The 27,994-nt window shown below is 46.7% G+C and overlaps 1 protein-coding gene across 1 annotated transcript in view; it reads left to right on the top strand.

Annotated features, from left to right (window-relative positions):
* LOC119436540 (putative aminopeptidase-2) overlaps window positions 1–27,994 on the top strand; it is a 168,940-nt gene that overhangs the window by 41,266 nt on the left and 99,680 nt on the right. The window contains exon 2 of the mRNA XM_049658436.1: window positions 14,464–14,589. Coding sequence (XP_049514393.1) covers window positions 14,464–14,589 — 126 coding nt within the window. The remainder of the gene's footprint in view (window positions 1–14,463; window positions 14,590–27,994) is intronic.

Raw genomic sequence — 27,994 nt, 5'->3', positions numbered from 1 at the left:
CCCACGCTAAGACGTACTGACTGCCTCCAGCTGAAGGAAAGCCCCCTAGCATCACACGACCTGGGCGCAATCACTAACGCACCTATAGGCAGGAAATGGAAGAAATGACCCTCGGTGGCACCGCGCGAAGAAACCCCCGACCGCGAAAAGGGGAAAGAACATCGAAGTCTTCCATGTGTGAACATCAGTTTGCCATTGATCTTACTCGTAGGTATTAGAGGGTTTCCGAACGTTGCCAGACGCTTATTAATGATTATTATTATTATTATTATTATTATTATTATTAGTAGTAGTAGTAGTAGTAGTAGTAGTAGTAGTAGTAGTAGTAGTAGTAGTAGTAGTAGTAGTAGTAGTAGTAGTAGTGGTGGTAGTAGTAGTGGTGGTAGTAGTAGTAGTATAGTGAGTTTCTGGGATGAGTTCGGCTCGTTATTGGTTTCCGAGATTACGGCTGCAAAGTAAAGGCATGCATGTGAAAGTGGTAGGCAGCTCTGCCACTGTTTGTTTCATTTCATGTCTGTTTCTTGTTTCTGTCTGTATAGGGTCACGCAGTGCGGCCCATAGTTTCGCGCCTCGTTTACTTGCCGCATCAGCGACTTTCGCTTGTCTCATAGCGTTTTTGAACCGATTGCACCATATTTTGGTCCGAGTGTGGCCGTCGATCACACCGGGTGCAGCAGCGAAAAGAGAATCCGCATAGAAAAAAACATAAGAAAAAAATGAAATATGGTGTTTAACGTCTTTAAGCAACTCACAGGCTATCAAAGAGATGCCCTGTAGAGGGGGACTTCTGATTAATTTTGATTGTTATGAGGGCACGTTAACGTGCACATGAAGCAACGTTCACAGTCGTTGTTGCATACACCGCTTCCATAGAACAGCGGCCACCGCTGCCGGGAATCGAAGCCGCGACATTGCCCGTTCGATGATTATGCTTTGTTATTCGTTCGGTTCTTTGTTCGGTTGCGTAAGTAGTGCTTCAAGAAACAAAATGGCGGCAAACGTTTCCCAGTCATTGAAGCAAAAAAAAAGTATAATATGCGACGTGAAGACAAATCAATTGCAGTTTGCTTTAATTATTTACTTGTGCGATGTGGCTAACCGACTTCTATTTTTTTTCCTCTTCCTCTCTTGGAAAAGTAAGTGAGAGTAAATAGGGGAGAGGGATGGAGTAGCTTTATATCAAGCTGCTTCGTGTTGCGAACCACTGAAAAAACCCTAGATTACCCAACGCGGCCTTCACCTTGACCCTACGCACCAACTTGTAGTCCAAATGCTTCACTACATGATTCAAAACAACAGGAACGTTAATAGTTAGTTAGTTAGTTAGTTAGTTAGTTAGTTAGTTAGTTAGTTAGTTAGTTAGTTAGTTAGTTAGTTAGTTAGTTAGTTAGTTAGTTAGTTAGTTAGTTAGTTAGTTAGTTAGTTAGTTAGTTAGTTAGTTAGTTAGTTAGTTAGTTAGTTAGTTAGTTAGTTAGTTAGTTAGTTAGTTACCTCACAGGATACAGGCTGTCGAAACAGGCTGTCGAAACAAATCACCGCAACCGTTAAAAAAATTTGATAGCAATGTTTTCGAATAAGTGAAGCTTCGTGCAACCTATGTCGGATGTATAGCCGCCCTCAGAATATTTTGGAACACGGAAAATGAGAATAAGTTAAATTTTCTCGCTACTTCACCACTGAGTGTGAAATGTATGTCAGTAATGGAAAGATAGTACGGAGAAGTATCAACTGTACTTTCGGTTGAAGAACCTGTGCCTAGACTGGGATGAAATTTAGATTTTACTCGCATCTCGTGTTCCGGAAGCTTTTGAGGGAGGGTGTACATTTATCAAGCGGTGATTTATGGCTAAAATTCACGCAATTCAGAAGCTGCCTTGAGTTTTGCTTCCACCAGCAAGGAAACTAGAATCTAAAAATATGTAATATATTTTGAGGTAATGTTTAGAGAATTGCAGTGGCAGAAATACACACGATCACTTTTTTTTCTTCTTTTCCTTTTTTTTTTGTATGGTCGCAAAGTGGATGGCCGGCCCGATAAGTGATTATTAGCTGTTTATTTTGCAAGTTGTACTGCCTTGTATGACCGTAATGAACACACTACGAAAGCAGAATTAACTAATTCCTAAAACTCAAGCAAATGTTTTTGTTCAGTGAATTTCCTTTCGATAGAGCATAATAGGTTCTTTCTTATTCGATCAAAGCGCACATTGACAGTTCCAGCCATTCGCAGCTAGAAATAATTTAGAAGAGGGGTGTTCAAGCTGTCACTCACGCAATCACTCATGACGTCACTCATGCTAGAGAGGGTTCTTTCAGTCGGAGCGTTAGACGTGCGGTAGATGTGATACCACGTACTAGGCCAGCGTTGGCGTACTTATGAACTCCTCTGTTCCATTGGGTCTATACCTCTGCAATTTTTGTCAGAATTGTGCGGTGGACTCCGACTTTCTCGTCGCTGGCAAAATTAAGGAGGCAGCGTTTTGTGCTCTTGTCCAATTCTCCCTGGATTAGGCAACAAGTGACCATTACGCTTCAGAAATGTGGACGGCTTCGTTATGGTCTCCCTACTAACAACAACAGCTACGGCACTTCATAAAGAACTGCTACCGGGACGGCAGTCCTTTCTTAAGCTCGATGGCACCCGTCTCATAACGATCTGGTAACGAACTCGGAGGTCATACACTTCAGCTTGCTTGCCAGCTTTAGAGGAAGCTTTACCTCAAGAGCTCTTATCTAAATACATGTGAACGGAGAAACCGTTTTGCTTCCCATCCGATGCACAGAATTTGATGAGGTTTATTGCATTTATAAGAAAATGTTAAAATCTATCGACTGGACGTATGTGTTTTATTAAGGCCATCAATGTTTTACAAAAATGTTTGTAATGGCAAAATTAATATATATATATATATATATATATATATATATATATATATATATCAAGTTAACAGTTCTACAACTCAGTATCACTATTCTGGGTGTGATTCGCCAGATTTTATGCGTTTTCTCAGCTTCCCAGGGTTTACTTCCGAGGTCATTAAAAATACCAGGGCAGGATAAAATACCCTACATTTTATCGAAAACTTCTCGTACGGCCCAACCAAGCAGTCTAAATGCCGAAAATACCATACTGTATGGTAACACCCTATGGTTGGCAACACTGCAGTCTGCTACGCCGTCCTTGGCTCTATCGTGAATGGTTCTCTTGAAACCTGCCAAGAAAATTCTCAGATCTTGTAAAATTGAAACGTCCTAGATGTTTTAGAATGATGTGGGAAAGTTTCAGATCAACCCCTGTCTAGTGGAATTCAGTTTTGCAAACATTTGACCTAATGAACAAATTATAACTGTGGAACTCAACGTTTTCGTGATCTCGTAAAGAATGCAGTGTATTCAGCTTCTGTCCCGATTTAACCAAGTCTTTAGTATTCCGACAAACGTAAGTCATTGCAGAGCTGTAATTTTCCTGAATGGTTTCAAAATCATTGCTGTGCCAGCACGGACACTTTCGGGCATGGCGTTTTGTTCTTATAAATCCACACGGAGCACGGAGGAGGAGAACCAGTTCCTAAGAACATCGCCAGGAAATATAGGTGGGGCCAGTCTTAGCAAATAGAAGCTTCGATGGTTTCGCGGGTCTCGGGGACGATACGATGCAGGTGAGAAAATTGAGATTCTTAATGAAAAGAAAATTGTGATAGCATTGACTGCACAAGTGATTAAGCAGAAAGCGCTGACGATGCTGGCGCGCTGCCGAAACTGATATTGTGCCAACGTCAACCTATACGTGTGGGACGCCGTCGACTCCTGTAACAATTTGCTAACGGGCATGAGTGTGTCGTGGACGCACTGAATGAGCTTTCACACCATAACAAGTCAATATATTCGTAAGAGATTTTGAAGTACGAAGACAAAGACACACACGAGCGTGTGTGTGTGTGCGTGTGTGCGTGCGTGCGTGCGTGCGTGCGTGCGTGTGTGTGTGTGTGTGTGTGTGTGTGTGTGTGTGTGTGTGTGTGTGTGTGTGTGTGTGTGTGTGTGTGTGTGTGTGTGTGTGTGTGTGTTTGTGTGTTTGTGTGTGCGTGCGTGCGTGCGTGCGTGTGTGTGTGTGTGTGTGTGTGTGTGTGTGTGTGTGTGTGCGCGTGCGTGCGTGCGTGCGTGCGTGCGTGCGTGCGTGCGTGCGTGCGTGTGTGTGTGTGCGTGTGCGTGTGCGTGTGCAAAGCAGCGACATATCTTCTGCTGCGCTGTGGCGCTTCCAGAAACGGCTGGTGTATCAACACAGGCTGCGCGGCGACAATACGCGTCAAACACGTTCGGGCTGGAGGAGGCGCTGCAAGAGAGACACCCAACTCGCACGCCGACACGCTTCGCCATTGCGCTGCCACGTCGTGATTCCCGAAGCGATACCGCAATTTGCAAATCGGCTCGTGCAGAGACCGGTCGAAGTGGGCCAACGAACTGGGGCCAGCCAAGCGCACTCGACGACGCCGTCTCGGGCCGCCCTACATCGCGCGCGCTGCGACGGATGCCCACTCCGGGCGCCACGTGGTCCCGCACCGGCTTCCGATAGCGCGGCCGTCTTGCGAGTGTGTATTTGCTGCAGCACAATGATCACGCCGGGTAGTTAAATACGCGGCGGTGCAGTTTCATGTTACCTAAAAAATAAGGCACTGCTGCATTGTGCTTTTGCGGGGGTGCTCGCAATAATGCATGACGTCTTTGCCGCTCCCATGCGTGGTGATGGGTGAACGTAAGGGGCCATGAATACAAGTAGCTGTGCCTTCGAAGTCCGGGCACCTTTGCGAAAGAGCAGAGATGCACGTAGCTTGACTTGCATGCATCCGGCTGCTGGGGCGCGAGCTAATTTTGTTCAACTCGTTCAACTGAAACAAATCGCAGGCGCTGCTCTCTTTGTGAGCAGTGTAGCCGGCGTATAAGCCACTCCTATGCGAGGCGTAGTCTTGGTATTGCGACTGATTCTCGCAATTATACCGCCACCGTTTTTCTTTCTGTGTGTAATGGAGAGGGGGAAAAGCGGTAAACTGAGAGTTTGGCAAGCCTTCGGAATGTTTACGTAGAAATGGGACCCGCAATACCCAGATTTTCTACATGCGTTCGCTCGAAACTACACTCTACGTAAGATTCGCTGAGTGCAAGCTTTTGCCTTTCAAGGGCAGGTTAGTGAGCCCCATTTATAGCATAAAGTTCGCAAGGAACGGGCGTATACTCGCTGACAATTTCAATAACAAATAAGTCTGTCCGTCTGTGCCATATCTCACATGTTGTGTTGGCCCGTCCGGCGTCCAGTAAAACTGCAGCGGGCGCTAATATAGTTTTTCCAGCTGCAAGGTGGAAACATAAAATGTGTCACAAAAGACCAAAACTAAAAATAAACCGTATTGCGCAAATATGTTTCCCCGTGCGTACCTCGATGCGAACGCTGGTAGGTCGCAGTGCTACAGTGCAACTCTCGGTTACTCAGCACGCAAGACTGCAGAAAAAGCACTCAGATCCAACGCAATCTTGGAATATAAATAACGCGAAACTTGTTTGAGTTATCAAGGTAGCAGAAGTAGCGGATGACACGAGAGCAGCCTCGTAATCTGTAGCTGGTGGATGTCTGTATCACAAGGACGAAGGTGATGTGTGTGATGCTTCTCGAGGGAAAGATGTAGATGATCGGTGTATCGACAGAGAAATAATTACGACACGTCTAATTACATTTAAGGCTTCATACTCCTTGTGCCACAATGGCACGTCCTTCTGTGGGATGGGCCAAGAATGGGCACATACCCAGTCGCGCACACCCAGTGCCGAATTTGGCTGTTCGGGCACGTTCCCAGTGGCTCAAGTAGGCTACTCGGCAAGACAGCAGCCAGTACATACACAGTGGCATGACTTGTCTATATATTATATACGCATGTGTACCTTGCTTTCGGGGCACGTTAAAGAATCCCGGGTGGCCAAAATTAATCCGGAGTCCGCCACTATACGGCGTGGTTCGTAGTCATATCGTGGTTCTGGCACATAAAACCCCAGAATGTATTTGATTTTTAGCATAGGACTGTGCATGACCTGCAGTGGCTTCGCCGTTTGGACAAAGGCCTTTGCTGATAATCGTGAACCGTCGACATTACCTCAAGCATTGGTGAAATAACCATAGGCTTATATCGTTACGCGCGCACCTTATTAAGCCAGGGCGTGTTTTTCGGCCCATCTGAAATGCATATGCGTGCAGCGTGACCGCGAAGTGGCTTTGTAATCTCCCGAAGAAATCAGCAATGAAACAGTTCGCCGAGGCATGTTTTATTACAGAGTGGCTGTCGTGGGGAGTTACCTTGTTCAACTCACAGGAGAAGCAGTAATTTCTGGGAGACTCTTGGTCCTTTAAGACAGCGCAGTTTATTTGGCAAAACTAGCCGAAGATGCAAAAGCCCTACGAAACACTAAAACTTCTATACGACTCTACGATCTTGTTTACCGCGACCATATATGGTCATGCGCCCACGGCGAAACTTTTAATACCGTATTCAACGTTGAAAATAGTGTGAGCATTATATTTACGCAAACAGTTGAACGCATGAGTCCGATACTCCTCGTCCGTTTCTGCGTCCGTCGCCCAAGATCGTGGCCGTAATCGTCGTCGAGTGAACGGGGAAGGGCACAACATCCTGGAAGAGATTTGTTTCGCCTCGATGTCTCCCACTTGCAGCCACCTGTTCCTGACAACATCGTTAACGTCGTTTCGTCTGCGCTTTTCCTTGGCTGTGTTTACCGACCCTTCAACACTTTCAGCCTCTGCCTCTTCCGCCATTCTGTCTGATTCGCTGTCCCAGGACGAGCTCTTTCCTGTGCGCCCGAAACAATGCTCAAATCGCACCGTGAAGGGAGCGATATAGTTTTATGTAATCACAACAAGGTGCGAAGGAATTATGCGTGCCTTAAACGCTTAATTCGCTCGTATTGTGTGGCAAGAATGGAAACTCATTGTGTTACTGCAAAACAAGTGCTGCGATCGAGCGGTCTTGTAACTGCTCTCTCCTGAATAGAATACAGCTTTGTAGGCTGCAGGTATATGGCGTAAGACTGAGAAGCTGTGGCTGTGGCTGGAATTGACATGCATTCGCTGAAAGAGGCATCAGAACGACCTGGCCAGGCACGGGTGCTTACTGGTTCGTTGATGGCAAGGAAAGGAGCCTCGCGTCGCTGCCGGCCGGAACGTTTTCTTTTTTCGAATTTTGTTATGACAACCCATTTTCCGTGGCGAGAAATGTCGACGTCAGCACGCGCCTGTTGTTACCATATATCGTTCTCACTTCCTCGGCATTCTTCCCTGCCACCTTTATTTATTAGTTTCACCGGTCCTAGTAAGATCTTTCATGTACGAGCGCTATTACTGAATTCGTTATTTGAATTCGCGCTTATGTATACAGGTTTAACTCATCGACTGAAACAACTGTTGTGCCAATGGTGCGACAAACCATGTCTTGAATACTGCGGTATGGCTAAAAGTATATTATTCATTTGCTTTCACGTTATGTATATACATTGTTTCGTGATTCATGGTGTAAATATTCGGTGCCTATCCTTTTTTTTTTTTTTTTTTTGATTTGATAGTCCACTGAAAATTGGGTTGAAGCCCTTGCAGAACTCAGGTATATTGCGATTATTTTTTAACTTTTAAAGCAATACATAACATACTGCTATATCTTTTTTTTGCTGGAGATACTACGGTAATTAAACTTCACACACATACGCACGCACATCCACCCACCCACCCACACACACACACACACACACACACGCGCGCGCGCGCGCGCGCGCGCGTAAAATGGTTAAAGCTTGCCCCAAATAAATGCGTTTTTTTTTTTTATAATGTCATGTAATAGCGTCTAACGTACGTGCTCGCACCGTTACAAGTCGTTTCTAAATAGAGAACGCGAGACTGTATTAGGAACCAAACTATTCCTTTAGAAGTTTTTGGAGCCACCGTTTATACGAACGACCTTATTGCTTCATAGCAAACGACGCTCTTCTGAGTCTTATAGTGGAACCCAATATCTTCGGGGACTACGACACCAGATCTGATCCACGCCTGACCCTGCACTAAACACTCGCCGCAGTCTGAAATCGAACCCGCAACTTCGTTGTGCGGGTTCAAGAAAGCTATAGCGACTGAGGCACGTCGCGGCTGGTATACTAGGATTCTTGATTCCTGTCGATGAAGGCCTTCCATTTATTTTGAAGGCTGCAGTTTATGAAACGGGGGCTTGATTTTTGAATAGGAAAAACGAAGACCGTTACTTCAATATGCTGCGAAATTCACCGTGCTCATTTCTTTATTTGACATCGAGCCCCAGAGGGTAAAAAAAAAAAAAAGGGGGGGGGGGGGGGGGGGCTTTAACGCCGACAATGAGGACTCAACATGTGACAAGGAAACAAGTTCTACAAGTATGTATACCAGTACTTATACAAGTACTATCGAGCAGTAAATTATGCTTTACTTATATAAATTGATGTCTGAGTCATTAATTTGCACATTATGCCCACAGCTGTGTGCCATTCATAACTTTACTATTCAGAACGAGCAAAAATACCGAAAGAAAGCATGCACACCACATGGCTGTCGGTGGGAAGAAGCACCGAACGCAACGTATAATGACTGCCTAATGGCTGAGAATAATTTAGCAAAATGACCTTCGTACACGGCTCCCAAATTACCAGATGGCAATTACGCATTCAGAGCATCGTGTATAAATCATGGTCTTTTCCACGATTTTCTTAAAGAGCGAAAGACCGTCATGCACTCATCATGTCCGTGCGTCGCCAGGGGTGCTTGGTCCGGCAACGGCAGCAACATCAGTGCGATAGAAACTCAAGGCTGTAGCTTAATCTGCAAACACGGCAAACCTGTTTTTTTTTTTCGTTTTTTTTTTTAACCTGCTCTTCCGATACGGTTAGCAACACGGCGGAGCTTTTCCTGTCCGCCCTCTGCTAACCATTAAGCAACAACAGCACAGACGCCACCAAAAGGCGCGTCGCGCTATGATGATGATGAATTGTAACTGATCCCTCTGTAACGGGCGGGCTGCTTTAAAGCGCCCTAGCCGGAGTAAATAATTATACATGGCGATAAAAAGTAAAAATTAGAAAATGGAGAAAAAGAAGAAAAAAAGACAATGGGGAGGGGGGAGGGCCGACGCCAGCACTTTTGCATGCATAGCCCATCTTGGTGCGCAGACATTGGCTATCGCTGCAAAAGCGGCGCCCTCTCTCGTCAAAGGCGAGCAGTATATACAAATAAGCTCAGCGCTGAGGCTGTTCGTTGTGTCAGTGGAGTACCCTTCGTATCGGACGGCCTTGTGCGTCCTTAAGTAGCGCTTTTATTTCTGCCTCGCTCGCCGAATGCCGGTTTCCTAATGAGCGTCGGCACTGAGGCCGAACGGTATACGTGCGAGCCGCGGCGTCCAATGCGTGGCGCGCTCAACGCTGCCAGTCCGCGCCGCCATAAGCGTACGCGGAGGCCTGCGGTGCTGTTCACAAGCATTTCCCACCCAAGACACGTTCAGCGCGTCTCTGAGCGCGGAACGCGGAATGAAACCTGCGTGGCATTCTGAATCATCAAAGGGACGTGACTGCTTGGAGGAATTGTCATCGAATCGAGGGCAGGAGGGTCCTGTGTTTAGCAATGGTCACGCGAGATCACACGAGGCGTGTGCACATGTGACCGCGGGCAGCGTGCACATGAGCGATCTTGTTTCTTTTCTCTTTTTTTTTCTTTTGTGTGTGTGTGTGTGTGTGTGTGTGTGTGTGTGTGTGTGTGTGCGTGCGTGTGTGCGTGTGTGTGCGTGTGTGTGTGTGTGTGTGTGTGTGTGTGTGTGTGTGTGTGTGTGTGTGTGTGTGTGTGTGTGTGTGTGTGTGTGTGTGTGTGTGTGTGCGTGCGTGTGTGTGTGCGTGTGTGCGTGTGTGTGTGTGTGTGTGTGTGTGTGTGTGTGTGTGTGTGTGTGTGTGTGTGTGTGTGTGTGTGTGTGTGTGTGTGTGTGTGTGTGTGTGTGTGTCTGTGTGTGTGTGTGTGTGTATGTGTGTGTGTGTGTGTGTGTGTTCGTAGGCTAGGGTATGGTTGACTGGCGGATTCTCGTCCTTTAGGCAGATGTTTATTTTTTTCCAATATTTATTTTTGTCGTGGAGGGGGGCGAAAGTTGTCCGAAGGACGACGACTCCGCTCTCCCACGTCACTGGATTGTTAAGCGACTCCCATATCAGGCTTTATGGTCCCGAAGAAGTCTCGAATGCACCCGTCGCGTTGCATTCTGATTACAGAACAGCGCCCATTTTGTGCTCGTGAGCGCTTTATATGCTACAAACGATGAAGGCAATAATAAGGATTCTATGCGTTACATGCGGCTTCTTGCGGAGCGACTGATATGTTAGGCCATACACGTCGACTGGATCATCCAAAACGATAAGCTTTAAACATGTTATAAAGTATGTTGAGTTGACTGGAGCATGCGTCACTCAATACAGGCACGTACGATACAGTATGTGCTTGCAGCCAACACGCTCACTATTTATCCTAGGCTTGCGTTCACGATAACTGAAATTTATTAGTTTCTTTGTCTGGGATCGGAAAAGCGGATATAATAAATAATTAACTTTTGCAAGACATTAGTTGTTCAAATGTCTGTCTCTTTCTTTTTCTTTCTTGAAGAAGTTTGGCAACGTTCTTGTGCCAATATCTTCGACATGATTCGAAAATGCGCTGCAAAGATGAACAAGCGCTAGGCTGCTCAGATTCAATTGAAAATAACGAGGAAGCAGTCGGTGAATCAGCTACGATATCGTCGGGCCTATGCGCCCGTGCTGTGGCGCTCCGAGTCTGGACTCTGTGACAGCGTAGCTCGAAGTCAATGATAGGTAGTCGGAAAGTGTTAACTGCTCATGTAAAGACTCACGCTGCATCATATCAAGACGTATAACAAATGACAGTCGGCGAACAGACCCTAACAGACCCTCAACCTTATAAGTGGCGAGAATGCGTACGTCTTAACAAAAAGCAGTCGCTCCTGTGAGCTTACGTGGATGAAATGGATCATCACCACTGCGAAAGTCATTGATGATGTGATCATGTCGCCGACACGGGCGCATCAGCTCGTTGATTTCGCAGGTAATTTTCACGAGAACGGCGCTCCACGTGTGGAGAACGGCCCCTTCACGCGCTTTAGTTTGTACGCTTGCGGTAGCAATCGAAAACCTTTGTCAGTCCTATTTATTTAGCCAAAGGTCGCAGACTTGGCGATGGTAAATAAGTCGTAATACCATTTTCATCAGTATATTACGTTTATATTGTAAAAACGTGGTACTCTGGGTCATTGTCACTTATTTCTACCATTTCGATCGGTGCGCTCCCTTGCAGACGAGTCAAAAACATTTATAACAATATATGCGCTCATGTTGCGCGACGTGCTTACCGCCAACAGACGCAACGGGGCCCTTAGTATCCGTGTAAGAAAAGGACATAGACATATATCTAAATACTGCCAAGATATAAAACATGTGCAATTCGACTTTAGCCCATATAGTCTAGTGGTCTTGCTCCGCTTTAAATATCTAGCACTGTTTGACGACAAGCATCTCGAGGTTCTCGCGCCACGAAGTATAGTCGGGCGAAGGACCTGTCCTAGCACTTTAAGTGAAGCGCCGTCAGTACCTTCACATTTCTGCCACAGGAGTCAGCTCCGGCAACGAAGCTCTAAAATTGGCTCGTAACTCGCGGCACACTTTACGAAATCCGATCGTGACACCAGCACGGAGATCTAAAATTGTCGCAAGGTTCAACCGCTTCCGACCCCTCTGATGCGGTCTTCTGCGCAGCCGATACGGAATACGTCCTGCGTCAACTCTTGGCCGGTTGGCGCTGAAAAGCCCGGTATGCGATGAGTTATGTCTGTGTGTGTGTGGAGAAGGGTAAAGGGGGGGGGGGGGGGGGGGGGGGCTGCGTACTTGTAGGCACGAGGAGCAGGCATACGTATTGCTTTTAACTGCGCATCATTCTTGGCTCTCTCCTCGGCTAATTCGTCATTGAGGGCATAAGCTAGCCATGGCATGGAAGGATAACAGCAGCAGCAGCAACTGCGCCCCCACCCCCTCATCCTTACAAATAATTTTTCTAGCATTCAATGCACGAACTGATTTGCCCAGGGCAGTGCGTATTGCTTCCATTAGTTCAGTTCCTAAGCACACGGCCGTACGGATATTCCGCAGAACTGGAGCCATATTCGCTAGCTAAACTTCTTTTACTTAGGAAAACTTTCTCATTGGCGAACGTTCTGACGCCCGCCAGTCATGGTGGAGGTCGGCGACAAAGCGAGGCGATCGCCGCGAGTTAGCCCATCGCAGATGGCATTTACGGAAAACGAATGTTTGTGTATGTTGGCCCTGAGTAAGCACTACGCTTTCCTTCGGTTAATGTTTTTTTTTTTTTTTATGTTATGGGACGGAATAGGTACGGGCTAATCTCTCAATTAAATAAGTTACATCAGTTGTTTCACGACACTCATCTTATTTTCTGGCTCTTCGTTTGCAATCGTTGCCACCAAGGTGCACACTTCTGGGCCCCAATTCATAAAGCTTTTCATTCGTAAGTGCTCTTTGTCATTGACTTGCTGCATTCGCTAATAATATGTCCAGCATCAGCATTGGCTGGTATTTGTTCTTACGAATAATTGTAGCGTAAGAGCTTTTTCGTGAATGCGGGCCCTGTTTTGTGTTAGCCTATACATGCCACAATCCTGTGCTGGCGGGAAGCACGAAGGCATCACAGGTGTTCAGCTACTGCAGCTTTCCACAATGCATTTTCGGCTGAATACCCACAGGAAACACAATCCGCTTCTCGTTTCTTGCCGATGGACAGATGGAATGTTTCCGAAACAGTTGCTGGCTCTCGTCTATTAATGGGGAGCGGAAGCCGCACTCGGAGACGCCAAGCTTCAGTTACGCATGCACATGGTATACATGGAAAATACTCGAGTTAATGATTGGTACGACGAATGACCTACGGGTGTGCGGAGAAGCTTGCCTAACGGTTCCTCGCGACTGTCCCGAACAGCGCGTGGGAGCAGGTCTGCTCGTTTCCTCGGTCTCATACATATGCGTGAGAAATGGCTGCCCCTGTGGCCCGTCGCCCTCACTGAACGACAGAGGAGAAAAAAGAGCACCGGACGACAATGCGCTCTGTCTGAAAACTGCTGACCCATTTGGCTTATTTGCCGCTCCCCCGGACCTCCGTCCTCGCGTCGCGCTGACAATGACTGCCGTGGACGTGAAACCGGCTCCACTGCAAAGCTTCCGCGCCGTCTTTGGTCGCTCGTTAGCGTTCGCGCAGGTATACGCTGGCGGCGACGGCAAACTACCAAGGTAACGGGACAATGCGGGATGGAGCAGTATAAATCACGCCACGTCTTTGCCGCTTCTCTATGTTCTTATTTCTTCGTTCTAGACTTCCGTTCCCACTGTATTCATAAACATTCCGCGTTCCGAAGCCATCAGGAACTTCGGACGATGTGGTTCAGTTCAGATATACCAAAGCGCACGACGAAACGTCCGCGCGGCAGCGGCTGTACTGATTCACTGGTCACACCAGTAACAACTTTTATTTTTCTTGTCGGGGGTGTTCTTCTAGAATATTGTGCTTCAGATTGTCTCGTCAGTGTTTTGACTTTAGCTCTTTGCTGCGTACCACCTGCACAAATGGGCGTCACGGCGAGTAAAGCAACAGCGTTACGAACGAACAAAGAACACTGCGGCAGAACGAACAAAGAATATTTTGCTAGCTGATTCAGAACGTTTGGTTGAGGTAAACTCATTTCGCTCGCGTTTGCGTGTGTCCGTGCTGCATCGTTTTTTATACGTAGCTTAGGCATGTTACGTAACAGTTAACATTTATTTCAAACACGCAATTTCGATTTTCTTTTTACTAACCTCTAGTTTATGTAACATAATGTATCAATTCGAATGCAGCATCTTTTTTGTGTGTGGTTTAGCAACGCACTTGATGCTGTTTCTCAAGCGCTTATCCGTTGACGCTTTCGGCAGAATTTAAATCGAACCTGCATGTCTCAATATCACAAAGTGAAGGGGGGGGGGGGGGGGGGGGGTTAGTAGTGTTCGCGCAGCTCCAACACCCACCACTGTCAACTATTAAGGTTACTCGTTATCTCCGTTACCCGTTTTCTAACGAATTTTTCCGTCTCTTTGATGAGTGCTGGGTGTTCTCTGGATGGAAATAAACTGAGCGTATAAGTGAAAGGCCGCAGACATTCGCAATTTCCGATGAATCGCCCGTTTTTAGTAAAACGCTATAATGTGCACGCTTGAGATGTATCGTCCCGCGAAAAGCGAAATACGAACTAGAAAAGTGAACTGCGTGTTTTGTTTGCCCTTGCAGGTTCCTCGCAACCTTCCAAGTTCCAGCCCACGTACGCGCGGCGGGCTTTTCCATGCTTCGACGAGCCCAACTTCAAGTCCAGGTTCAACGTCACCATTATACACGACAGCGACCACATGGCATTGTCCAACATGCCCGTCCTCAATGTACGTGAGTTTTGCGTTCAGTGTGCTCGCGCATGCGGGAGGTGATGTTCAACCGCAAGGCGAAATGATGTTGCCGCTGCCTGTGAACTGGGACAACATCCAGGAGTTGGGTGTATACGATGTGAGCAGAGACTTATAGAGCGTTAACAATGTGGGAGGCAGACAGGGCGCAGCTATACACTGCACAAATGGTGTAGTATTCCGCGCACCTTCCACTGCCAGATGTCACTCATTTGGACTGTCAACGGCCGGTGCCCCTCACCGGCCACCGCGATGACCCATTGCTTACAAGGCAACCGAAAACGCGAAGCGCTGCTCCCAGCAGTGCATCAACGGCAAACGTTGCGACCTGATTTGGGTGTCTGACGACAGTGCGATGCACCGCTCATTCCACTTTACACTTGAACGTATTAAGCATGGTGTCTATCTTGCCCTCGTTATCGTGCCATATACAGTGTGTTACTCTGAGTAGAGCTACACGCATTATGCAAATCTTGCGCCTTCCGCAAGTCTACCGTTGAGAGCGTATACACCAACATTCCTCATGTGAGCGACGCTTCTATTTAGGGCCTTTAGTTTTCGGGGTTTACGTTTCGAAATTAGAGCGGAGTGGACGGGTAACAATTGGACGCAACCTTTAGAGTCAATAATCTGGGAGAAATTGGTTTTTATAAATACCAGTCCAGGATTCCAGTGATTTTGGGCAATTTTTAAGGAGATATAATTTAAGCAAACCATTAGCGCCTGTTTCTCAGAGCGCAACATATTTCATTCCCAAAAGCAGGTTACAGAAAGTTACTCCGTGAAAGCGTTTCACGCGTTCCGTTTATTTTGTTAATTTATTTCCCTCTATTTTGATTCACGTACAGTACAGTCCGCTCTTAAAGCGAACACCTAGCTGGTCATGAAGCTAATTCACATGAAACGCTTCTATTTTATTTGAGATAAATGAATGGCTGATAGGACGCCATTAGGCTGGCATCTATGCATTAAATAATAGTCTGCGTGTACTCACGTTATAATTCAGCTGTAATTGGTAGCCAAATAATAAATGAGTGTCTCTTTTAAGAGGCAGTTTTAGCTCGAGGCCAACTCCGATTTCCTTATTCAAACACATGTAAAGCGCAAAGATGCTTTTATGAGACAACCGCCGGACCAATTTGCATTAAATGTGTTGCATTTGAAAAATAAAGTCCAGTTATAGTTTCTCTGGGAAGGAGAATATTGATTTAAGGCCTGCAATCAATTTTTTTACAAAAGTTACCGAAAATTAGTAAGTTTCAAAAAGTTTGAAGCACAAAGTTCACAAATCCATAATTCTGCATCAAAAACAGATACCGCAGTTCTGTAAACTGCATCTGTTATAGCATCTAAATCGGACAAATTGAATTTATGAATTTCGAGCCGACGTAGAGTTGTTACAACGTTTACGAGATTTTAGCTAAAGACCTGCTCAGAAATTAGTAGCATACTTCAGAGCAATGTATAATACGTCAATATCGTCCGCTTTAGTTGTACTATTAAGTACAGCGTACATAAATGTGATGTATATATATATATATATATATATATATATATATATATATATATTTGCTGAGTTACAGAGTTGTAACTTTGATATATTAGATATCTTCAATTTCGTGCTTTTCAAAAATGTCTGAGAAAATATTGATGGCCTAAATAAAGACTTCGCTTCCTACCGAGTCAGTAGATTTTAACTTCCTCCTTTAAATGCAACACATTTCACTGAATACGATGCAGTGATAGTCTAGAGAAGGGATGAGTCTTATAAGTGATCTGGAAAAAAAAAAGTTTAGACCTCGTGAAAAGCCGATAGTTGCAGATAGAGAAACCTCCGTGCAAAATGTTACGTTGAAATACGAGTTGAAGCGTGACGAAAAGCTCGCAAAACTCGCTGTTTTTGATACCGAAACTGAAAAAAAAAAACTCCTCCATTACCACTCACTGGAAGTGACGCATGCCTACAACGCGCGGCACATCGGCATGACCTCCGAGATGCCCGCGGCGCCCTGAAGAATCATCAGATTTCAGGGCACCGAAATCACAGTCAGATTTCACAAGCGTGCAACTGGCTTAATTTTTTTTAATATTTTTTTTTCGTTGAACAGCTTGGCTAACGTTGGCTGAGGCACACGGTGTATAGCCACCGTACTACCAGGTGCACGGGTTGTCTGCTTAGGTTCTGTTTAGAGGCTGCTAATAAGAAAATTAGAGAATTACCAGTACTGTGGTTTTGCCAAGATTGCTTCAGCAGCAGGTACTATACTCATATATGTAACCAATTTAGTCAAAGGGAAATTTCAATGTCGTTGGCCTGTAACAGTGGGCCGTAGCACATGTACAGGCCACAGAAGACTAACAATCATGAAGACAGCTGCGTCATGAGGCCTGTCTGAAACTGCTTAGATTCAATTTCCTCTTTAATAAGTATACAACGTGCCTTATAATATATTCCGTCCGCTTTGGAAGATATATTTAGGTAAGACTCTTCGAATGGATTTTTACTGACGTCGTGACACTTCCATAACACCGACAAAACAGCCTGAAGGGGTTGTGTTTTATAATCACTTTCATTTTCCACTCTTCTTTTTTTCCCCTCGACATTGGCTCGCATGAAGCCGTGCCCCTGCTATCCTCAGGATCATCCACTGCGCGAGACGGATGCTGAGAAGAAAAAAAACAAATGACAATCGAGCGAAAATATTTCTTACGAAACTTGACTCGCGAGTTCGCATTTTGTAACAATTCTTTCCTTTCCATTTTTATTATATTTTCCTCCACCGCGTTGATTGGCCGATTATGGCGTACGTAGGCGAAGACGTAGCGGCGGTGTGCGTGCGCCAGTGACGGGAAGTGAAAACATTGCATACAAAAAATGATCTTTACGAAATCGGGCCCGGGGCTTCCTAAATATTCGTTTCTCTGTTTATTCTTTTCGCCTTCCGCCGGGATCGGCCAGTCAGTGCGACGTAGGAAAAGAAAATGAAATAGAAAGGAAAGAATCTTTACAAAATTAGGCTGCCGGCTGCTGGAGATGGAAGGTGACCTTATATATACGGTGAGAAATCGCATTAAACCCGACTGTTACGGCGCCCTCCCCGGTTCGCAACAATCGAATTTCACCCGAAAACAACGGGTTTTAATTATGGCATACGGCGCGTCTTGCGTTTTGTTCGGAGCGCGCAGAAGCGTCGCCTCTGCGTTGAGAATCGGCACACTGTATTGCATGCCGGCTTCTTTTTGGCTGCCTAACGAAAGTCTGTCACTTGCGTCGCTGGCGCGCGCTCGAGCTGTTGAGGCGAGACGAGAAGCCCTGTAATTTGGAGCTCGATGTCGTCCGGTGTGGCTGAACGCTCGCTCCGCATAGTGTGAAGTCGAAATGCTTCGCTGCAATCTGCGAAGGAGATATCAACGGAGGCACAGTACCTCGGCAAATGAGCACGCGGTGCGTCGGGATCGCGTTTCGATTCGTCTCAGATAACTTCGGCGAGGAGAGAGATAAGAAAAAAAGAAATGGTTTAGTCTTGTGGAAATAGCGAACAACTGTTCACCATCATGTATTAAAAATTATGGGGTTTTACGTGCCAAACCACAATCTGATTATGAGGCATGCCGTACTGTAGAATAATTTGGACTCCCTGGGGTTCTTTAGCGTGCACCTAAATCTAAGTACGCGGGTGTTTTCGCATTTCGCTCCCATCGAAATGCGGCCGCCCTGGCCGGGGTTCGATCACGCGACCTCGTGCTTAGCAGCCCAGCACCTTATAGCCACTAAGCAACCACGGCGATTGATATCATGTATTAAAAAAATAAAGAATAGTTCCAAGTAAAATACCAAGACCTGTGTAATACGCAGAACTAAGCCGACAAAATTATTCCTTGGCCATTTGAATTGGCCTATCCGTTCTGACATAAGGGGTGTTCGAAGTTGTGTTTTCGGTAAATGTAATGCCTCGGTCACAAAACGCCGTTTTACATTTCGTTCTGCAGGTAAGTGGCGTGACGCCATCGTCTTTTTTTTTATTATTATTGATATGATATAAGGAGATGTTGACGCACAAATAAGGCGCCGGCTACTCCTTAGCTCTTGAATGGGTCTAACCTACAACATACGCGGTTCAAGATTACATGTCAAACAACCTTCTTATACAAGCACCAGAACATAAACAAAATTCGCCATCGCCTTATACTTTACATAACCTCACGTGGAGTTAACTTTATTATGAGTTCCTGCCTTCCCTGGCCAAAGCCACGTACGTCACAAATGGCGACGTGTCAGGCAGCGGACCGGCGCAGGTCCCCATGCCTGTGCTCCTGTAGATGAAGAAGCGTACAGTTCTCCCATCTTTTTTTTTTCATGTTTTTTTTTTTTTAAGTATTGCGGGAATGTTGACCGGCACCACGGTCAGCGCCGTGTCACAGAACACATGTCCGATAGTAACGAGGGTATCGGCGCATGCGTGGAGCGTCTTCCTGTCCGAACATTATCTGCTTACAGTCGTTAGTAACCATGCCACTACTGCAAGAAAACAGGGCACATCGCTAAATCTTGTCGCTTCTTTAAAGGGCCAAATTCGAGTGAAAAAGGAAGAAGAAAAAAAAGAAATGAGCGCCAAAGCAAGGGAATGCAAGCAGACCGCTTAGAAGCTCGTTCAAGGCTCGAAGCATACACATTCGTAGAATAAAAGTGTGTTATACTGTATATCAGAGGTCATTGAGCGCTTTGATATTCCGGGCTGCATTCAAGATCCAGTGCACATATATACCTGAACAAATACGCGCAACCTGTCTTTGAAGAGCATATATAGCAGCATAGTTCGGCGTTCGAGACAATGTGGTAGCAAAGGCAGACAAGCTGATATAACAAGGAGTGTGGTAACTAGTACAGTTTTTCACTTGAGCAATATTCATTGTGGTCGTAAGGTAGCTAAACGGATGCATACGCCTTTGCAGTTATTATCGTAGCATAGTGAACAATGCCGTTCAAAGCAACGTCTATGTTTTGCCCACGACCGACGATATGCTTTAAAGGTCAAGATTAAGCAAAATTTTCAAAAGGCTGCCCCTGGATCAAGCGTATCAACAGCTCGTTGTGGATGACGCATCAGCAGAAGTCGTCACTGTGAACACGATGAACGGCCTGTTTAAAGTGCACAAGCTTCACTTAATACATTTCTGTCGCGCCCTGGTTGTTTCAGCGCACCGTTGGCGAACTACCGGCACGCATCCCTGGAATGAAATTCTACCTCGATGATATTCTCATACCTGGAAACAGGCAAGAACCGCACGCAGAAAAGGGTTAGACGTACTGTTGGCTCGTCATTAGAGCGCATGTTTGCGTGTGAACAAATAAAAAATGCTGATTCTGTTAGACAAGCCTTCGATCTGATTGACGCCACAGGGATTTATTCTTGCATCAACACGGCAGAAGCAATTCTCAAGGCAGCGACGCCGTTGTCAAATTAAGAATTGTAATCATTTATGGGGCTAATTAATTTCTACAACTGTTTCCTAAGGGGAAAAACAGAACCGACGGAACCACTCCATCGCTTCATAGACAAAGAGGATGGTCATGGAATAGCCTACACGATCAAGTATTGAGTGCTCTCAAAAGCCTGTTAACGTCAGAAAGTCCTGGTCTCGTATGATCCGCAGCGACCAATCCTGCTGCCGTAAGATGCATCACCTGTTGGAATTGGAGCTTTGCTGGTACAAAGGGAACCGGAAGGCCCCGAACGCTCCATAGCATACACATCTAAGACACTGGGACTAAGTGAATGGAAGTATGCTGAGATTGACAAGGAGGACTTGACAATCGTGTATGGCTTAATGAATATTCCAACAGGACTTGGAAGGGCGTTCTTTCATTATTACCACTAGTCACCAACCACTGCTGGGATTGTTTAACAGACAGAAGTATATACTAGAAACCGTGTCACCCAGAACGCTACGTTGGATGCTGCTGCTGGCCGCCTACGACTACACTCTGGAGTGTTGGCAAAAGCTATGCAGCAGCAGAGCTGACGCGCTAAGCAGTCTTCCAGTGCTTGGACTCGAGGACGAGGCGCAATCACCAGTCGACGCTTTGCTGCTCGAAGTAATGGAGCCCTCCCGCTACAAGTTACTGATATCGCGGAGCTTGCGAAGGACCATGTATGCCCATGTGAAAGATTAGACTCTCTTCGGTTGGCCATCGACGAAAGTAGACAACACGTTTGCTTCTTACGAGGTGAGGAACACAGAATTGTGGATATCGCGATTGCATTCTTTGGGCATATAGAAGTATATAGCATCAAAAGGTATGTACTTAGTTTGTTGCACGCAAATGTTCCTTGTGCGTCGTGGCCAACTGAGGATCTCGCTCAGTACGAGCAACAAACATAATCGCAAACTCGATAATGAGTGAACACTCGACCACCAGCTTCACAGTTCGCGTTCGGTGCCGGATATGGAAAAATAGCTCGAGTAGGCGACCCACCGACCAGTTTGATGATACTGCCCCACACGTTTAGATGACGTCGTTTATACATAAAAGCGATTCGTCAATGTGTCCATGTCCCCCTAGGTGATCATTATATTACTGTTTCAGCAATTGACAGTACCAGTACAATGGGCGCATGTTATGTTATGAAGGAAAACCCCATCCAAAAATAAGTACTCGCGGCTTTTGGGGTGTCTGTGCGTTAGGCAAGCGCATGCAGCTCAGTCGATCGCTGTAGCCACACGCTCGTTTTTCCGTGAAACCATTTGAAGCGCACCGGTGTACGCACGCAAACCTATTGTGTAATTGTGAATTCCGCTGGCGCACGTTTTCTTCCGTCGCGGCGGGGAATTTGTTTTTCACCCGTCGATGCGAAGCAGGTTTCCGCTCTCCATTGTAGATTCGGATCAGCTCGCTTCGCGGTGCATTGCTCCTGTTTGTAATACGCGCCGCGAAGCAAGCGGCTCAGATTCAACCGGAAGTTCAGGGAGTGCACTTCCGGGTGTTAAAGGGAGGAGTGCGTCTGCTTTTAGCGCCTTTTTGAACTCGTCGGCGTGTAAAATTTCGCATACTAACTGCGTTTGTTGCAGCTTCGGTCTTTATATAGCTCATTAGTGTTGTATTCCGCACCAATGCAAAATGGCGTGAAAGAAGAAGACAGCGGGCGAAGGCGAGCCCGAAACTACTGTCGTAACGACGAAACAACAAAGAGAGCTTTTATTTCCGGTCATGGCCTTAGATAACCTACGCCCGTCGCGCACAAGGTTGACTAGCCCAGATCTGGGAGAGGTTGCCAACCCGCAACCTGAAAAGGCGAAACACATGCAAACACATCATCCCCTTCGCAAAAAAAAAAAATGAAGTCACAAATAGAAGTCCCGGAACCGTGACGGAAGACGTCGGTCGCTAGTCGAGGGTCCTCTTGACGTCACCACTGAGGGACTGTTAGGGGGTTGACACGAACTTGAAGAATGATGCGGTGATCTCGGAGGCGTGGTTGCCTGCAGAGGCAGTTGCGAGTCGTCCGCACCACACGGGTCGGGGTCTTCTTTGTGGGCAGGACGCTCGGCGACTGCTGGTTCCTCGCGGTCTTACACTGCTCTGGAACAGACACCAACTTCGACGCATTCCATGTACGCCCATCCTCCAAGCGGAAAGAGCTTGGACCTAGCTGCTTGACTTTTCGTCGGGGCTTGGAGTAGGATAGTCCCGCCTTTCCCGTAGCTGCTTGGGTACGAACTCTCACATAATCTGCTTCCCGGAACTTCGGAGCCTTCGCCGCTCGCCTCTCGTCTGTGTAAGTCTTCATTGACATCTGGGGCGCGATCTTGTACGCGTTCCAAAATGGAACGGAGGTGGTCCGTTCCATCGAGCCGCACACGATTGGTCAATTTGAACCGTGAGCCGCACATGATTGGTCAGTTTGAACCGTGACGATCAAATTGAGCAATCGTGTGCGGCTCGATGGAACGGACCGCCTCCGTTCCATTTTGGAACGCGTACAAGATAGCGCCCCTGCTTTGCTTGGGCCGCGATTTTGTAGCGAGGAATTATGACTTTTTCTACTCTATAGTCTTATCATCCACCGCTCACGGCCGGCTGATCCCGTTGATAACGCGAGCGGACCGTCGCTCCGACCACTGACAAAGCGCGATAAGCGCGAAAAGGCATTATTGCCGGAAAGGCATCGCTACAAAATACCGGCCCTGAACATCCCATCCTCGTCGCCATTTATGTTGTATTCCGCACCAATGCAAAATGGCGCGAAAGAAGACACCGGGCGAAGGCGAGCCCGAAACTACTGTCGTAACGACGAAACACCAAAGAGAGCTTTTATTTCCGGTCAGGGCCTTATATAACCTACGCCCGTCGCGCACAAGTTTGACTACCCCAGATCTATCGTGGAGAGGCTGCCAACCCGCAACCTGAAAATGCTAAACACATGTAAACACAACAATTAGGGCACCACACATAGCGGCTGAGTCATCAGCAGTTCTGGTCTGTCAATTTGATGCTTTGGTAGCAATGAAAATGTAGTCTCGGCTGAGTTGATAGCAACTCTTGGCGATGAGATCGTCGTTTTCCGCTGACAGATCTCTATTTGCGAAATGCAAAATAATGAGCGCACGCTGAAGGTTGTACACGTCACTTCCATGCAGTTATAACAGTGCAGTTCTCTACAAGGTTTTATTGCTGGCTTTCTTCTTTTAAAACACGCAGCTGCGTGTTCTGCGATGTAGAAAGCGGAAAAAATCGATGATATGGAAAAGCAGACGTGCAAACACGGACACAAGTAGAACGAAAAGGACAACGTGCACAAACGCCGACCGTCAACTGTAAGTTCGCACGGTATATATAGCTGAAAAACAAGAAAGACACAGGCCCGTATTTACAAATGGAACTTACCCTTAACTTATGAATTAAATAGCCGGTCGATGCTTAACGCGTTTCATAGACTAATCTTGTACTTAAGTCCGTTAATATCCGACACTTGAGTGCCGGACAGTAAAGTACAGTCATTGGCAGCCTTAAGTGCGACTTTCGCTACTCTCGCCTAGCAAGCAAGATGGCCGACTGCTACGGCAATCTTAAGTGCTCCTTAAGGATACTTAAGGCACCCTAAATGTTCCAGGAGCACGGCACGTTCTTTTTCGGAAAAGTTTGTTTTCTCTTTTTTTTTTTTTTTTTCATCGTCCGCGTGGGTTGAAAACACACAACACACACTCTACGCACAAGCACCGCACGTTTTCAGCAACAAAACCAAAAAAAGCCGGGACGGCGACACACAGAACCGCAGTAGCTGCGAGAACCAATGTGAGCTTGTGGCCAGACGAGTTTGAGTAAAGCGCTAAAACCAAATAGTTCTTTGCATTTTACTCAGTAGAATGCGAGTGCAAGCACTGCAACATTTATATCCGCATTACTTCGCAGCAAAAATGTTTTTTTTTTTTTTTTTGCGATTGAACCGATCGTACACGTAAATTGTTTACGTATCCTCGACACCACACGACATACACGACGCTGGCCGTGGCGGCCGCGTTCCGATGGGACTGGAATGCAAAAACGCTTTTGTACCGTGTTTTGTATGCCCGTTAGAGAAGCTTAGGTGGCCGAGGTTAATGCGAAGCACTCTACTATACAGCCTCCTAGAGTTACTGTATATGCTCCCTACGTAGCATATACAGTAACTCTACAGCCTCCCTCATAAGCCAGTGCGCAGTTCCTGGGCGTTAAATCCGACAATTTTTTTTAAACGATTCCTCGATAAAGACTGTTAGCCAGCGAGCCAAGAAAATGTGTAGAAAATTTTCAACCAAAGTGCCACTGTTGGCGCAGTGCAAGGCGCAGTGCAAGTTTGCCACCTGTAACAAATCCACCCGCGAGCACTCTCAACGAGCCTTATGTTAGGATTGCTGGCGAAACAAAGCGAAGTTTTCTCTCGCTTGTAGGAAGGGTTACAGCCTGTAGGCAGTCTGCTATATAGCGCTATACACACGAAATAAGGTATTCGCGCACTGGGCTCGTTGCTGTGCTTTATGAATGGCGCTCAAGCAGGACCGTACGCCAATGTTGCACGGATATACGTATAGGGTAATGGCGTTATTGAGGCACCATATCTCAACACTTCCAGCTTCATTTGTCGTTGATACCTAGCTGAACGCGTACGGAGCTCACTTCCAAGCCGCGGTCATATCGCACTTGGCGTTTCTAGCCCGTGAAACTGCAGTTCGAACATGCTGGAAGATAGCTTGGTGTTGTGTGTTAGTGTGCCCGCTATGTTGGGAAACTTAAGCGCTGCCGTAACGCCAGTAACGCGTCAATGGTCGCGCCTTGCCAGCCCACACGGATTACGCCGACGACTGCATGCCTCCTCCATAGCTCCTATATAGTGCCGCTCACTCGAGCGTGGACGCAAACGAGCCTGGACACGCGACGTATACGGTGAAATAAGCCGGCCACAAATAGAACCACGAAGAGGGCAGCGATTGGCAGCGGTGGCCGGTACACGGGGTTATGCGTCCGCTGGAACGCCGTTCCACGCAGTGCCGCTTGCCTCATCGGCAACGGCCGCTGTCCCTTCATCTCGCACGCACGCTTGTCAAGTGTGTCAAACTGGACGCAAAGAAGAATCCCCTGCTGCGGCTCGTGGGCGGGCCCGACAAAGCGGGGTTGCGCGCGGCGATCACGTCGTTCTTTCCCGGTCGAGAGGTCCCAAACAGCGTTTTCCTGCTTACCGCCACTTGCACCACGGCGTGCCACCGTGCCACCGGCGTGCTTTGTTTATGTAACTCCCACTGCGTTGTTTGCCCAGAGCCGTCTCAAAGAGAGCGCCGGAAAAAGCATCGCCTCGCGAACTTGCAGTCGTCGCAAACACGCTGCCTCACGCTTATCGCTCCAGCTGGTCCATTCCTCCGTAGGCGCCTAACGGACGACCCTCCATTGGGTTAGCGATCCCATCGCGGAGCAAACACGTGTCCGTATGCGACGCGTGCGTTCAGCGGGAAAGCAGAAAGCGTAGCCTACACCCGGTCTTGTGCGATCGTGTTACTAATGTATCCCAATCATTTGCGATGTTTTTTTTTTATTGGCGCACAAAGGGCTTCCCAGTGCTTCCTGTTTATCTCTGCCTTCTATTTTAATGAGCACGTCCCTTTAAAGGCGTACGCGGTCTGCCCAGCGTACGTGTGTCGAATGTGTTGCTCACAGAAGTGATTTGTACCCGGTCATCAGTTCTCGCGCAGCACACTTGCAGGAGGAAATCACCACGGCCTTGAGCAAGAGTGGCCTGTATTGATGGTGCGCCTGACTTCCCCCAGTGTGGCGCGAGACGTGTCGGAAAGGTAGACACGAATACTACTTCCCACCACGCTGCTGCATTCGCGTTGTTGTTGTTTTGAGGAAACAACAACAACAACACTAATGCAGCAGCGTGGTGGGAAGTAGCGAGGAGGATCAGCGAAAAGTGGGGGCTTCTTGAATGAAGGCCCGCTGCAGCAGCTCACTGGCTGTTGTGTTCTTATGCTGAATGCAAGGTCGCGGAATGAATTCCCGACCGCTGCTGCCGTTTTCCGGGGAAGGCAGAGTGCAGAAACGCTAGTATACATGCAGGTTAAAGAAACTCGTGTGTTCGAAATTAATCCGCAGTTCTTTACTGTTGCGTCTCTACTAAAGCCTCATCAACTGCCAGTTATAAAGTGAATTACCCACCCAGTAGGCCATGAGCTATTTGAAACCATTGACCTCAGAAGAGCATTAGTGCGCCTAATTTAAAAAATAAACCTAATTTTGTTCTTGATTATAGACAGTATATGACTGAAAGAAAGTAGAACAGAAAACACGACAGCTACGTGGACCCAACGCACAACTTCTGCTCAGTGTTCTTACAGTTGAGCCATTTCTGACGGCTGCCACCTAGCTGCGCTAATTTCTCAGCTATTATGGTATGGTAAAATGTTTAACGCGCCATATTTGGCGGTATGGTGGAGCCTAATATGACACACCAGAATGTCAAACACTTCGGTTCGCAAACAAAATAAAAATGGCCTATGCAGTAAAATAGAGAATGCATCCATGTTTTCAATTAATTCGGCGAACCTCAAATGCCAGCCGGTGAAAGCGGGTCTGAAGTTCCCTACAGGTACTCCACATTTACTGGCACTCAGCACTCACGGTACGCGTGTTACTAACCTGAAGGGACAGTGAATGCCGTAAACAATATGGTGTCTTACCATGTGGAGAAGCTCGCGTGCACAATTTAGCCGCTTTGATTCGCTGATTCGCGACCACCCTGTTGAGCGTTGTTATGTGAAATGGTACCACGTTTATTTAGGCGATGTTAGCTTGCTTGTATGGAAAATGGAAAAGTTGAGAGGCTTCATGTGGCGTAATGGTGGTGGCCGGAGAATGGAGCATATTACGTGTAAACTTTAAACCTACTAGTATTTTTCAAAACATAAGACGTCATACTGCAAACAAAACGCATCGTTTTTTTTTTTTTTTTTTTTTTGTGAAAGAGCTTCTCCGCCTAGCAAAATGACACTCTCCTATAACAAATTATGCACCATGAAGAAGCTTACTTGCAGCAACCTAAATGTCACCAATTAGCGCCCATTGAATGTAGATCTTTGTTTGGTGATTACATTTAGTGTTTTTAGGGCGCAAGGACAACTTGGCTATACAGTTTCCCTCACAAAAAAAATATCCCGCCGCTCTAGACTCGGCGCTCTAAGCCAATTTTTGTTTAAGGCAACAAGGGAAAAATTTTCATTGGCGCAATGAAACAACGTTCAGTGTGCTTACTTTTCCGAGAGAGTTAGAACTTGTAATGCAGCACCTCTGTAAAATAAGTAACGTATGTTTAAGCGCAGTGAGTTATATAACGTATAAGATATAGTCAATGGAGAAGTCGTTACGCTCGTCAGTACGACGGTGCGCGAAGCAGGGGCCGCGTTGTAGTAAATACAAACTGACGTAATGGTTCAGCGTTGTAGGAGCGTCCAAGATGGTCGCGTTTATCGTGCCACTCAGTCATTTCGGCACCCGTCATCATCGTCATGAAAAAATTACCTTTGAACATAGCTTACAAACTGATGGAGTTGGTGGTTTGTTCATCAAGTTCGGTCGGCACTCTGTCGTAAACAATGCTTTACGGTCGCGCTAACGATGCCTGCAAGCGTGATGAACAATGAAACTTCATGAACGCATACCCCTTAAGCGAACCCGCAACCATCATCTTAGTTCAATCAATAAAAAGTGGCCCTGAGTATGACCATTTGACTCAGAAATGGTCTATGCTGAGCTACAGGACCGTTTCCTTTTTCCTACCTTTTATTTTCTATTTCTTCGAGCCGGCTCCTCTATGTAATCGTCGTACGGACAGGCAACGTTTTTCTTTTTCGCTTC

Source organism: Dermacentor silvarum, chromosome 1 (assembly GCF_013339745.2).
Source record: "Dermacentor silvarum isolate Dsil-2018 chromosome 1, BIME_Dsil_1.4, whole genome shotgun sequence".
NCBI lineage: Eukaryota > Metazoa > Arthropoda > Arachnida > Ixodida > Ixodidae > Dermacentor > Dermacentor silvarum.
Note: the sequence above shows the minus strand (reverse complement) of the source record. Positions and strands in the feature narration are given on the sequence as shown.